This window comes from Carya illinoinensis, chromosome 10 (assembly GCF_018687715.1).
Source record: "Carya illinoinensis cultivar Pawnee chromosome 10, C.illinoinensisPawnee_v1, whole genome shotgun sequence".
Lineage (NCBI taxonomy): Eukaryota > Viridiplantae > Streptophyta > Magnoliopsida > Fagales > Juglandaceae > Carya > Carya illinoinensis.
In genome coordinates this window covers 14,973,596-14,987,554 of record NC_056761.1, presented here as the reverse complement: position 1 = coordinate 14,987,554, position 13,959 = coordinate 14,973,596, and the positions used below count along the sequence as shown (strand labels likewise).

The 13,959-nt window shown below is 38.5% G+C and overlaps 1 protein-coding gene across 1 annotated transcript; it reads right to left on the bottom strand.

Moving 5' to 3' along the window:
* Positions 1 to 10,721: 10,721 nt before the first annotated feature.
* Positions 10,722 to 11,363, bottom strand: LOC122278465 (receptor kinase-like protein Xa21). Its single transcript, XM_043088654.1, has one exon. The coding sequence runs from the start codon at positions 11,361 to 11,363 to the stop codon at positions 10,722 to 10,724; it is 642 nt and encodes a 213-aa protein (XP_042944588.1).
* Positions 11,364 to 13,959: the final 2,596 nt, after the last annotated feature.

Sequence of the window (13,959 nt, the reverse complement as noted above, 5' to 3'; positions counted from 1 at the left end):
ATTCCCAAAATCATTTATTACATGAATACCCAGTTTTCAAATATATAGATGAACATGCATGCAATTATGCGAAAACCCAATTTTCCTTTACAAACATGAACATGCGTGCAATTATGCAATGTATATGACACGACACAAATATTCAATAGCCAACCAATCCCAGCATAATCCAATCACACAAACAACTCTATCCTCCAATCCAGCCAACCCCCAAACTTCTCGGACTCAACGTCCTTCACAACTAACTAGATCACCAAAATATTGTTAGTGTAAAATATATTTAAATCTCAAAAGGTATTTGAAAAATTACTTCCAGCGTGATAATATAATTTTCGGAGGATTAATGAGGTGCAAGAGGTGGCGGCACAACAATGTAATAGTGCAAAATGGATAAGGGTCGTGGGTCTCAAAATACCTAATTTTGAACAAGGACAAACGAAGACTTGGGATGACTAGGGAATGGTTTAAGGGTGTTGGTGAAGCTAATAGTAGTGGTGGTTGGCTGAGAGAGGCGGCGTGGGTGACGGTCGAAAGCCAAAAAGTCCAAATCGGAGATGGAGCTCAATCGGCTTCAATGGTGGCGAATCGAGGCTGAGGAAGGGTGATTTGGGAGGCTAAAGGGCCAGTGGTGAAGTGGTGGTGGCCGATGGTGGAGTGACGATGGTGCTAGAGCACAAAAGGGCCGAAGCTTAGAGGTGTGTGTGGGGGCGAATGGTGGCTCGGTTGGGGCCGAAAATGGAGAGGGGTGGTCGTCGGCAGGTGGGGAAGAGGGTGGGCTGGGTGGTGATGGCCACGGGCAGCGCACTGCAGTGGGCTGGGGGGGAAAGAGTCGCAAGGAGAGAAACAAGGGGGGGTTGCGTAGGGGCTGGGAGGTAGGGGAAAAAGAAAAGAAAAAGAAAGCAGAAAAAAAAGGAGAAGGAAAAAGAAAAGGGAAAAAGAAAAAAGAAAAACGAAAGGGAAAGAAATAGAGTCCAGTCCTTTCAATTTGGGTCACAAAACTAATCCAATGAAAATTGTTTTCAAAATAGTAAGTTAAATAAAATAATTTAAACATAGTGATTAAATAAAATAAAATAATAAAATCCAACAACACAATAATTTTAAAGCCCAAAACTAATTTAAATCAAAGAACAATTTAAATCCAAAACAATAATTAATATCAAGAAAGCACATTAAAAATAAATTTCACAACTTAAAAATCATAAAATAAATCCAACAAGAAACATATTAAATTTAAAACAAGAGAGCCAATATTTAAATTAAATAAAATAATCATTCAATTAAAATATACTAAAATATGGGATATCACAGCCACTGAGAGCTATTACTGGTGGAGGCAGCTATGAGCTAAAGGAGGACACTGTTGTTCAAGCCTAAATAGCTGCATTAATCAGAAGATTGGAGGTCATGGCAATGGAAAAAGTAAAGCCATGAAAGCCGTAGAGGCATGCTCTTTATGCGCTGATTCAAACCACAAGACCCATGATTACCCAATGATGCAAATAGGTCTGAACAGAGGCAATCAGTTAACTGGGTCAATAGAGCACAAAATCAACCTTTCTCAAATAAATATAATCTTGGGTGGATAAATCATCCAAATTTCTCATGATGGAATGACCAGCCTGGCTGGTCTCCACCATCTTCCCAGCAGCCATTTCATTAGGTTGATCCTCAACTCCAGCAACAATCATATTAGACTCCTTAAAGCTATCCTTTTGCAGCACCTCTAGGATTTCAACCTCATGCAGCTACACAGAGTTCTTAGCTTCAATCATCTGCGAAGAAGTCTCTAGATGACAATATGGCACAGATGGCCAATATGCTTCAGCAACTCCTGCAAATCCAAGCCACCACAAATAATTAAAATACTCAGGCCATAAATGAATTGCGAGGCACCATAAATAAAATCAATACAACACTGAGCACTTTGGAGAAAGGGAAGTTTCTGACACAGCCTTAACCTAATCCTCAAGAGTACTAGCAACAACCATAATCGGTACATAATGTCTCAAGGGATGTTATTGAGATAGCAAATGCCGTTCTTACTTTGAGAAGTGGGAAGGAAGTCCCCAAACTATAAATGATCATGGATAGATAGGAAGTTGCCCCTACACCAAAAGATGTAATGGAGCCTGAAGAAGCTAAAAAAGAACCAAAGGTGGTGAGACTAGAGTTGAAGAAGCCTAAAATTTCAGAGGTTGAAACAAGAAGAGGGTACCAACGTGTGGTTCCCTATCCTCAAAAATTGGCAGCCGGCCAAAAGAATAAATACCACACTGAGATTCATGAAATCTTCAAGTTTCTTCATATGCAAAATTTTTGAAGGACTTATGCACGGTGAAGTGGAAGCTGAATGTAAAAAAGAAAACTTTCTTAACAGAGCAAGTTAGTGCATTGATAATGAACGAGACTCCTCACACTACTTGATTTGGGGAGTAGTGTGAACTTGCTACCATTCTCGGTATATGAGATATGTGGCCATGTTGTCTTCTTTTTGCGAGGATCACCTTTTTCACATGAGGGAACTTCCAAGTAGTGTGAGGAGGGGGGTGAATAGGTGTAATCCAATTTTTGTGGTCTTTTAAAAACAACAGTCAAACAAGCAGTTAATAAATAAATCAAATACACAAATAATTAACACATGATCTTGATCATAGAGTGGAAACTCATTTGAAGAAAATCTTCAAAATCTAAAACCACTCCGGGTGTAAGACATCACCTCAAATCCACTATAGAAAATAAGTTTGTTACAACCAATTTAGAGACACTCACAGAACCTTTGTAATAGCTAAACTTGGCTTGCAACAGCACAAGTGACCCACTCGATCTCTACACACATGTAGTGTTGGAACTCTGACCTTTCTATAGCTTCCCACGAGAACCTCTCAATCTCTGCATCAACAGTAGCTTCGGACTCTTCCGGCCAATGAATATGTCCACTTCAATGGACTTATGTAAAGGTTGATTTTGAGTGTGGTGTGGTAGAGATGTGTTTATCCAAGCGAGAATCAACCAAGTGAGGGAGAGGTTGCTCTCAAAAGTTCTTTGAGTCCCTTAGGGTTTTTGCTCTGGTTCTCCACTGCTAGAACAGAAGAGAACCTGTTCTATTTATAGTCCCAAGAAAAAGGAGGTGCTTCAAAACCCTAAATTTCAAGTGATCTAGAACATTGGCTCGAGCAAAGTGTCGAGTGAAGGTCTAGCGACACAATCTGTTTGAGTTCACTCGAGCTCAGTGTCGAGTAAGGGTCGAGCGTTCCACTCTGCCTAAATTCGCTTGAGCTCAGTGTAGAGCATTCCACTTTGTCTGAGTTCGCTCGAGTGTCCTGTTGAGCGAGGGTCAAGCGAACACTTCTATTTTGACCAATGATGAGCACACTTCAAGCCTTTTTGCTTCAACACTTGTTACAACACTATTTTATACAAGTTTTCACAAGAATATGCCAATCAACTCATTTTTCCCTCAACAATCTCCCCCTTTGGCATTTCTGTGATAAAACCTCTAACCTAAACATATGACCTAATCCTAGCACACCCATCACTAGATTCATATTCTTGAACTGAAATATTTCTACACACACTTAGCAAATGGTTAAACATACCCATACAAATATGCACAAAATATTGTTTGTAAATCACAAACCATAATTCATGAATCGACATGACAAGTACAGGCTTTAGAAAAGAAATATTTCATTAAGCAATTAATTAGAAATTGAGTTCAAGAACAATTAGTCAAACAACAACAGCTAAAAGAAATCACTCCAAGGGCAAAAGAAATTATTCAAATGAGCAAAGAGGGAAAAATTTGGAGAAACCATGCGAAATGAGATCGAGCGGCGCTGAGGAGCTTTCTATAATAGGCATTCGCTCGAGCGGACTTAAATCCTCGTGTAGCCTATCGAGCGGTGTTCGCTTGAGCGAGGTCGAGCGGAGAGTCGAGGGAGACCTCCAGAATTGCATTTTTGCCCAGTTTAAAACACACACCACTCACATGGCTTTGACAAACATTGGGGAAGTCAATTTTCAAACCATAAATACATATCAAATGTAGAGGAGCATCATATTCTCACAAACACGCAGGTAATAAAAAAACAAGGTATCACAAGTAATATAGACAAGCGTGTTTTTAACGGTCCTCACTCAATCAAGAAATTTCAACCAGAAAGCGTTAGCTGGGTTGGGCTGAACAAGAAACGATAAATGCTTGGGAAGCTCTTCCAAGACATAGAAAGTCAAACCCAATGCTGCTAGGATCAGAATCCTTCTGTTCTAATACTTGTTTTAGTATAATCAAGAAATAGAAAACTTATTTTGTTAACCCATTTTTTTAATTTTTTATTTTTATGACGTCAACATCTTTTCTTTTCCTTTTGATATTTGCATATGAAACCATGATGAGGTCGTCTAGCCTGTGGTCAATTCTGTTGTGCATGTAGAGCTTCCTAACACCTTTGATTGCCTCCTCAAAACTCACAAGTGGTGAAATGTCGATTGACCGAGCTGGAAGTGAAGTGTGTGATGCTAGTCACAGATTACAATAGATACCCATGTTCCAAACCTTTGTAAGCCATAGGTATATGATACAAATCTCAAAAGACACAAGTATCTAGATTTTTAGAAAAGACCGCACTACCATCAAGCTCACAACCATGGATCGCATGTATGGACAACAATCAACGACAATGAAACTAGACAACTAACAAACACAAAATAAATATCAACAACAAAATAAAACAAAAATGCAAGTAAAGCATGTAATGCATGTTTCAGTGCTCATGTCAAAGCACAAATACCAATAGCCTTTCTAAGTAGTTCAAACCGAAGTCCATCCAAGGGTTTGGTAAAAAGGTCAGGTAGTTGATGTTCAGTGGAAACATACTCAAGAGTCACAACCTGTGTTTCCACAAGCTCCCAAATAAGATGATGTCTAATATCAATGTGCTTGGTCCTAGAGTGTTGGACAAGATATTTCGAAATGTTTATAGCACTAGTATTGTTACAATAAACGCTCATCACACCTTGGGCAATGCCATAGTCACATAGCATTTGCTTCATCCACAATAATTGCGTGCAAAAACTCCCTCCAGTAATGTATTCAGCCTCAGCCGTGGACATAGAAATTGAGTTTTGCTTCTTACTCATCCAGGCTACCAGGTTCGTCCCAACATAGAAACATTCACCAGAGGTGCTTTTCCTATCATCTCATTACTTGCCCAATCAGCGTCTAAATAACCTGCAAGTTCAGTATTAGAGTCTCTAGAATACCAAATCCCATAGTTAACTGTCTCATTCACATAACGAAGTATGCGTTTGACAGCTACCAAATGTTATTCTTTTGGATTGGCTTGAAATCTAGTGCAAACCCCAACACTAAAGGAAATGTCTGGTCTACTTGCAGTGAGATACAACAAACTCCCAATCATGCTCCTATACAAGGATTGCTCAACATTCTTGCCTTACAGATCAGCACTAAGCTTAACACTAGTACTGATGGGGGTTCTGGCATGGCTTTTGGCATCTAATCCAAATTTTATGATAAGATCCTTTGCATATTTGGATTGGGATATGAACAGCCCATCATTCAACTGTTTTACTTGGAGTCCTAAGAAAAAGGTTAGTTCACCTACCATACTCATCTCAAATTCATTTTTCATTTCATCAGCAAACTCAAGAGCCAGAGTATCAATGGAAGATCCAAATACAATGTCATCCACATAGATTTGAGCAACTGTTATGACTTATCCAGCTTTTTTGAAAAATAGTGTCCTGTCAACACTTCCTCTCAGAAACTTGTAGTTTTCTAAATAAGAAGTTAGTCTTTCATACCAAGCTCTGTGAGCCTGTTTCAGGCCATAAAGGGCTTTCTTCAACCTATAGACATGATTAGGATATTTTGGATCCTTGAAACCCTTTGGTTGTTCGACGTAAACTTCTTCTTGGAGAATTCCATTTAGAAAGGCACTCTTGACATCCATTTGATAGAGCTTAAAACACATGTGGCAAGCAATGCTCAACAATATCCAGATTGATTCAAGTCTGGCAACCGGAGCAAAGGTCTCATCGAAGTCTATTTCTTCTATCTGGGCATACCCTTGAGCAACTAATCTTGCTTTATTTCGTACTATTGTTCCATTCTCATCTGACTTATTCTTGAAGATCCATTTTGTGCCGACCACATTGTGACTTTCTAGTCTTGGCACCAAGTACCACACATTGTTCCTCACAAATTGATTTATTTCCTCATGCATCGCATTCAACTAATTCTCGTCATTTAAGGCTTCTTTGATCCTTTTTGGTTCAATTTGTGAGATGTAGCTTGAGTGAGCCAATTGATTTATCACTTTCTTTCTTAGTCTCATCCCTTCATCTAAGTTTCCTATAATGTTTTCTTGAGAATGATTCAACTTTACTCTCGAAGAAGGCTCCTTTTGGCTACTCACATTTTCTTTTGAAGAGGACTCAAAGTTTTCTTTAAGTGCATCAACATCTTCTATTTCAGTTTCACTTGGTGAGTGAGATGGCTCATCCTTGTTCAATTTCTCTCCTGGAACATCATTCACTACCACATTTATGGACTCTATTACAGTTCTGGTGCACAGATTGTAGCACCTATAAGCACGGCTGTTTCTAGAATATCTGAGAAAGATCCCTTCATCACTTTTAGGGTCAAACTTAGCCAAGTTTTCCCTATCTCTCAAAATGTAGCATTTGCTTCCGAACACCCTAAAGTATTTCACACTTGGTTTCTTTCCTTTCTACAACACATACGGTGTTTTGGAAGTACTTGGTCTTGGATAGACTCTATTCACAATATGGCACGATGTGTTCATAGCTTCTCCCCAAAAGTGGGTAGGAACATTCTTACTATGTATAATGACTCATTTCATTTCTTGAATAACTCTGTTCTTTCTTTCGACCACTCCATTTTGCTGTGGGGTGATAAGGGCAAAAAATTCTTGACCGATGCCCTCTTCATCATAGAAACTTTCAAGATTTGAATTGTCAAACTCTCTTCCACGATCGCTCCTAATTCTGACTATTACCTTTCCTTGCTCATTCTGAAGCTTCTTGCACAAGGTTCTAATCACATTAGGAGCTTCAACTTTCTCTCTCAGAAACTCTACCCATGAATATCTGGTGAAGTCATCTACCATTACCAGTATGTATTTCTTTCCCCCCAGGCTTTCAGTTCTAGAGGGTCCCATAAGATCAATGTGTAATAACTCCAATGGTTGCTCGGTCAGGATAGCCATTGTTTTCTTGTGAGTTGTTCTAACTTGTTTTTCCAATTGACATGACCCACACATAGGAGTCTCCACTTTACCTATCTCAGGCATTCCTACCACCATCTCTTTCTTGGCAATCTTGGACAGAATTTTATGATTCACATGTCCAAGTCTTTGGTGCCATAGGTTTGTAGCCTCACTCTTAGCACTATTGCATCTGTACTGAAGGCTAGGAGTGATGCCATAACAATTGTCAGATGTCTTGGTTCCCTACATCATACACTTTCCATCATTATCTGAAACAATGCACATTTCTTTTGAGAAATGAACTTAGCACCATTATCACACATTTGACTTATACTGAGGAGATTTGCTTTTACTCCATCAACAAACAGCACTTCCCTCAAGACGGGTAGTCCAGGTATTTCAATTTCACACCTTCCAATTATATAAGCTTTTCCACCATCTCCAAAAGTTACTGTTCCACACTTGTACCCCTTAACAGTTTTAAACATACTTCTATCACCTGACATGTGACGTGAGCATCCGCTATCAAGATACCACACATAGGTGTCTCTAGTCTTTAGAGCAATGTGTGCCACATGGCATGTGTTTCTTTCTCCAATTCTGACCCACACCTTTCTAACTTTTGGAGAACTGCCTTTTTGGTAGTCGACAGTTGATCTAGCTTGACATTTAGCATCTCATTCTGTCTAGTTAAGGCCATGACTTGACTCCAAAGGTTCGGATGCCCTCTTCTTGGCTGTCTATATCCATCTCTCATAGGATTCTTCCTAAGCTCATAGCAATTTGGTCGGATGTGGCCAGCCCTACCACAATGGTGACAAGTAGGACTTGCATTTCTATATCTTGGTTTCACATGAGACAAAACACTCATCTGGACATGTGAGGATTTCTTACCCTTGTCAGATGGGTTAGCCTTCCCATTGGCAATTGATTCAAGGACAAACATAGTTTTCCTCTCATTCTTATGGGAGACCTTCGAGGTAGTCGCAACCTTAGATTTCACTATATCATATCCTAGTCCACTCTTGTCACTAGGGTGCTTTCCAGAGCTTAGGATTTTATCCAACTTTTGTTTCCCTGTGGAGAAGGATTTCAGTTTTTCCTTCAACAAAATTATCTCACATTCTTGAATTTTTAATTCATCTTCCAAAGACACCTTCTTTATTTTAAATTAATCAGCTAGAACAATGGCTTCATTTAATTTGCGTTGAAGCTCTTCATTTTCTCCTTTGATGAAGTCTATCTCTTCAATGTGCACTTTGTTGAGTTTTCTCAATTTAACACATTCCTTGTATAGCTTCTCATATACTTCTTGCAACTCATCTTCATATCCAGATTCATTTCCAGAGATGCTCTCATCATCCGACAAATTTTCACTGTGTTGACTTTTGCTATCTACAAAGATAGTGAATGCCATGTAATTGATATTTCTTTTTAGGGAAGAGTTCCCTGAGGAATCACTTGACTCTGACTCACTTTCACTCAGGGATGCAATTTTTCCTCTTTCTTTTGCCTTTTTGTTGTTTGCACATTCCAGACGAATGTGTCCCAAAAAATGACATTCATGAGACTGCACACTGGATTGACCCTTGTCTCTATTTGTTCTAGTGTGCTTCTTAGAGTTTCTATCCTTGTTCCCAGAACTTGAGCCTCTATTGTATTTTTCAAACTTTTTCTTCTCTAGACTCTGATTCTTTTTATTTCTAGCCACAAACATTCTTCTGAATTTCTTGGCATAGAATGCTATCTCTTTGTCACTCATTGCCAACTCATCAGATGACTCATCTGACTCCTCTCTAACAGTATTGAGGGCTATGGACTTGTGCTTCTTGCCTACAGGAAGAGTATGTTCATATGTTTGGAGAGAGCCCACCAACTCTTCAATTCTCATAGCATCCACATCTTTGCTTTTTTCAATAGCCGTAACTTTAGGGCCAAATCTCTCGGGAAGAGATCTGAGAACTTTTCTCACAACTCTATTCTCAGGAATTTTGTCCCCTAGATTAAAGCGAGAGTTGACTATATCATCTAGTTTGGCATAGAAATCATCAAATGTTTCATCATCCTTCATTCTCAATTCTTCAAAACTAGTGGTCAACATTTGAAGCTTAGAATTCTTTACAGCCTTGGTACCTTCATGGGTAATCTCAAGAATATCCCAAGCCTCTTTGCAATTTTGATACATTGAGATCCGCTTGAACTCTTCCTGGGACATAGCCATGAAGATCGCATTCAACCATTTGCTATTCCAACCACACTCACTTATTTCATCCCTAGAGTAATTTTCCACACTTTTGGGAGTTTGAACTCCCTCAACAATAACCACTGGTTCTGTCCAACCATTTGTTATGGAAACCCACACTCACTCATCCATAGATTTTAAGAATACTCTCATTCGAACTTTCCAATAAGCGTAGTTGTTTCCATCAAAATATGGTGGAGATGTGAGTGATTGAGACTTATCTATTTAAACCACTACAGCAGGATCACACTCAGGAACTGAATCTTAGTGGAGTGAACCCGCTCTGATACCAACTAAAAAACCAGTGGTTCTACCAATCACTACACCTAAAGGGGGGTGAATAGGTGTAATCCAATTTTTGTGGTCTTTTAATAACAAAAGTCAAACAAGCAGTTAATAAATAAATCAAATACATAAATAATTAACACATGATCTTGATCATTGAGTAGAAACTCATTTGAAGAACATCTTCAAAATCTAAAACCACTCCGAGTGTTAGACACCACCTTAAATCCACTATAGAAAATAAGTTTGTTACAACCAATTGAGAGACACTCACAAAACCTTTGTGAGTGTCTCTAAACTTGGCTTGCAACACCACAAGTGACCCACTCGATCTCTACATGCATGTAGTGCCAGAACTCCGACCTTTCTATAGCTTCCCACGAGAACCTCTCAACAGCAACTCCGAACTCTTCCCGACAACGAATATGTCCACTTCAATGGACTCATGTACAGGTTGGTTTGAGTGTGGTGTGGTGGAGATGTGTTTATCCAAGAGAGAATCAACCAAGTGAGGGAGAGGTTGCTCTAAAAAGTTCTTGGAGGCCCTTAGGGTTTTTGATCTGATTCTCCACTACTAGAACATAAGAGAAGCTGTCTTGTTTATAGTCCCAAGAAAAATGAGGCACTTCAAAACCCTAAATGTCAAGTGATCTGGAATATTGGCTCCAGCGAAGTGTCAAGCGACACAATCTGTTTGAGTTCGCTCGAGCGTAGTGTCGAGCAAGGGTCGAGTGTTCCACTTTTCCTAAGTTCGCTCGAGCTTAGTGTCTAGCGAATGTCGAACATTCAACTTTGCCTGAGTTTGCTTGAGCTCACTGTTGAGCAAGGGTCGAGCTAACACTTCTATTTTGACCAATGATGAGCACACTTCAAGCTTTTTTGCTTCAACACTTGTTACAACACTATTTTACACAGGTTCTCACAAGAATATGCCAATCTACTCATTTTTCTCTCAATAGAGTTGCACCACAAAGTGCATTGTTTGACATAAATGATGCAGCTGAGAAGTTTAGAAATGGTCCTCTTGTAGGAATTTCTCCTTGTAGTTTATTGAACGAGAGATTTAGATATTTGAGGTAATGGAGAACTTCTATGGACTTGGGAATCTCTCCAGATAAATTGTTATCAGAAAGATCCAAGAACTCCAAGCTTACCATTTCACCAAAAGATACAGGAATTGAGCCTTGCAGTCGATTTATTGCCAAGGAGAGATTAGTCAAATATTTGAGACCACTAATTGTTTTGGGGATATCATCTGATAGTTGGTTTCTTGACAAAATCAATATCCTCAAGACTTTCATTTTCTCAATCATAGATGAAAAAGAGCCACTTAGAGAATTGGATGAGAAGTCAACCTCCAAGAGATTTGTAAGCTTCCACAAGCTCAATGGAATCACAGAAGTTAATTGATTGAAGCCTAAGTAGAGATATCTTAGCGAAGTCATATTATCTATGCATCTAGGAATGTGTCCAGATAGATCATTACCATCTAAAAATAATTCAAACAAACTCCTAAGATAACATAGTTCTGGTGGGATGGTTCCTTTTAGTCTATTACCATCAAGTTCCAAACTTTGAAGCATGCGCAAACTTCCTATTGTGGTTGAAGCAAGTCCTCTTAATTTGTTGTTGGATAAGGTCAATGTAGTCAAACCACTTAAATTCCCGATCTCTATTGGAATGGTACCCTTAAGTTTGCAATCATGTAGTTCAAGTGTTTGAAGAGAAAAAAAAAAAAAAAAAAAAAGAGGTTTCCAATGGACTTGGGAAGGAATTCATTCAAGTGATTTTTGCTCAAAAATAAACCAACGAGATTTATACAATTGGACAAATAGGAGAAAATACTCAATTTTGGAGATTCAAATGTCAAATCATTGAATTCCTGGTTGAGCCACTGGAGGAATCATAAATTTCCAAGCGATTTTGGAATTAAGCCTGAGAATGAGTTCCAAGATAAGTTTATGGCAGCGAGCTGTGAAGCATTAGAGATAGTGTTGAGAATTGTTCCGCTCAATTTATTTCCCCCAAGAAGAAGTTGTTGAAGATTTGGAAGGAGAGACCCATATTTGATGGAAGATGGCCTGATAGTTTATTTAACTCCATTGCAATCACTCTTATTGTTGAGATATTGAAGATCCCAAATGGAAGTGTGCCAAAAAAACCATTGTTTCCAGTAATTTAAAACTCTAGATTTTGCAAATTACCAATTTGATTTGGTATTAAACCTATCACAATATGAATAGTCATTGGTATTTTCTATTCAAGATGATAAAGAAGATATAATGAACCTTGCATACACATTAGCAGTAAGAAAATAACCATGACCTCAAATATCATGCACGGGGTTGGCACATTTCAGGTTGAATTGTGGCCCCTCTCCCAATTAAAATTATACCATGAAGATTAATTCACAAATAGTTTTGAATGTTTCGTAGGTCCTCTTGCGATTTTGTTACTAGACTTGTTTAAATCTTCTAGTTTTCAATATATTTTGAACAAAGTATATTGTACTTCAATTTGAAATTAATTGTTCCATCAGAGATGATCATAGAACATGTATACTAAATCAATAATGGTATCGATGTACGTAATTGACTCATATAAGACTATATAATCATACATTCAAAGTACGATCAAAAAACTTGTCTACTAAATCAATAGCCTTATCTATGTAAATTGATTCAAATAAGAGTACTAAGAATACCTTCAAAGTTGTTGTAGGAAAGGCCTAACTCCTTAAGCATGGTTAAGTTTCCTATTTCTGTGGGTAGTCTTCTTGTAAATTTATTAGTCAATAAATATAGAATTTGCTAATGTTTGTATTTGAACAAAAATGATAACTATATATTGGAGGTTGTAGCCGACTAAACATACCTTCAATGTTGTTGTCAACAAGGTATAGCTTTGTAAGCATAGTTACATTCCCTATTTTCGAGAGTTCACTTGACAATTGATGACGAGAAATAGAAAGATACTGTAGATTGGGAAGATGATCAAACATATGTGTAGATAGTCCACCAAATAACATATTCTAGCCGAGATCAATTCTTCGTGGTGAAGATATGTTGAAGAAAATGGAGGGCATCAGTCTTGAAAACTTGTTTGCTCCAAGATAAATGACTTGCAAGGAAAAAATCTTGAAGATAGGGGAAGGTATGGTGCCCGAAAGCTGATTGTATGCAAGACTAATAACTTGCAATGAAGATATGTCAGACAGAGCTGGTGGAATAGTACCTATGAGATTGTTATTGTTAAGAAGCAATATTCTAAGTTTAGTTAGCGATCCCATCTGTGATGGAATTGCTCCATTGCATTCATTGTATCCAAAGTAAAAGAATTTCAACCGAGTAAGATGAGACAACTCAATTGGGATTGAGCGATGAAAAATATTGTTTTTGATGCTTAGGCTCACAAGAAATTAAAGGTTTCCTATATGCGGAAGAATGGTACCTACAAGGCCCATCAAAAAAAGGTTTAAGACCATGACTTGGTAATGTCTAGAACCACATAAGACACCTATTCAATTGCAAATGGAAGTATTAGTGGACCAATTGTTTGTCAAATGATTTTGGGGATCGAAAGAAATAAGAGCCTTCAAGGCAAGAAGAGCAGATTGATCCATGGTAATGTTGGGAGTTGCTGCGAAGGCAATGCTAAACCCACACACAAAATAAAGCATCAGGATGTTGCGCCTTTGGCCTGTCCAAAAATCACACAAAACGATAGAGAGATAATATTTAAGTGGTTCGACAACTTGCCTACGTCCACTGAAGCGGAAACTCAGTATTTTCAATATATTTTTACAAAATTACAAACACTCATAAACAACTCTCTATCTCTCAAAATGGCCCTCTGTTCTGGGTTTCCCCATAACCTAAATTTCGCCCTCAACCCTCTGCTTGATCGCTCACCGTAGTGAGGATGATTTTAATCTTCAACAAATGACCTCATCTTATAGGAGAAGCCATGGGGGACAAAACACCCACACTTCTTGACCAAGAGGAGGCTTCTTTCCATGCAGCAGCTTTGGTCAATATTTGCTGCCATAGACTTTCGGTGGATGGGTGGGTGGCTGCAAATTCAAATGACATTTCACACTTGGGGGTTTCCAACAATCACCCCCTCCACCCAAGTGTGCCATACTAGAATGTTACAAACGGTTTCATCATTCAAATGATT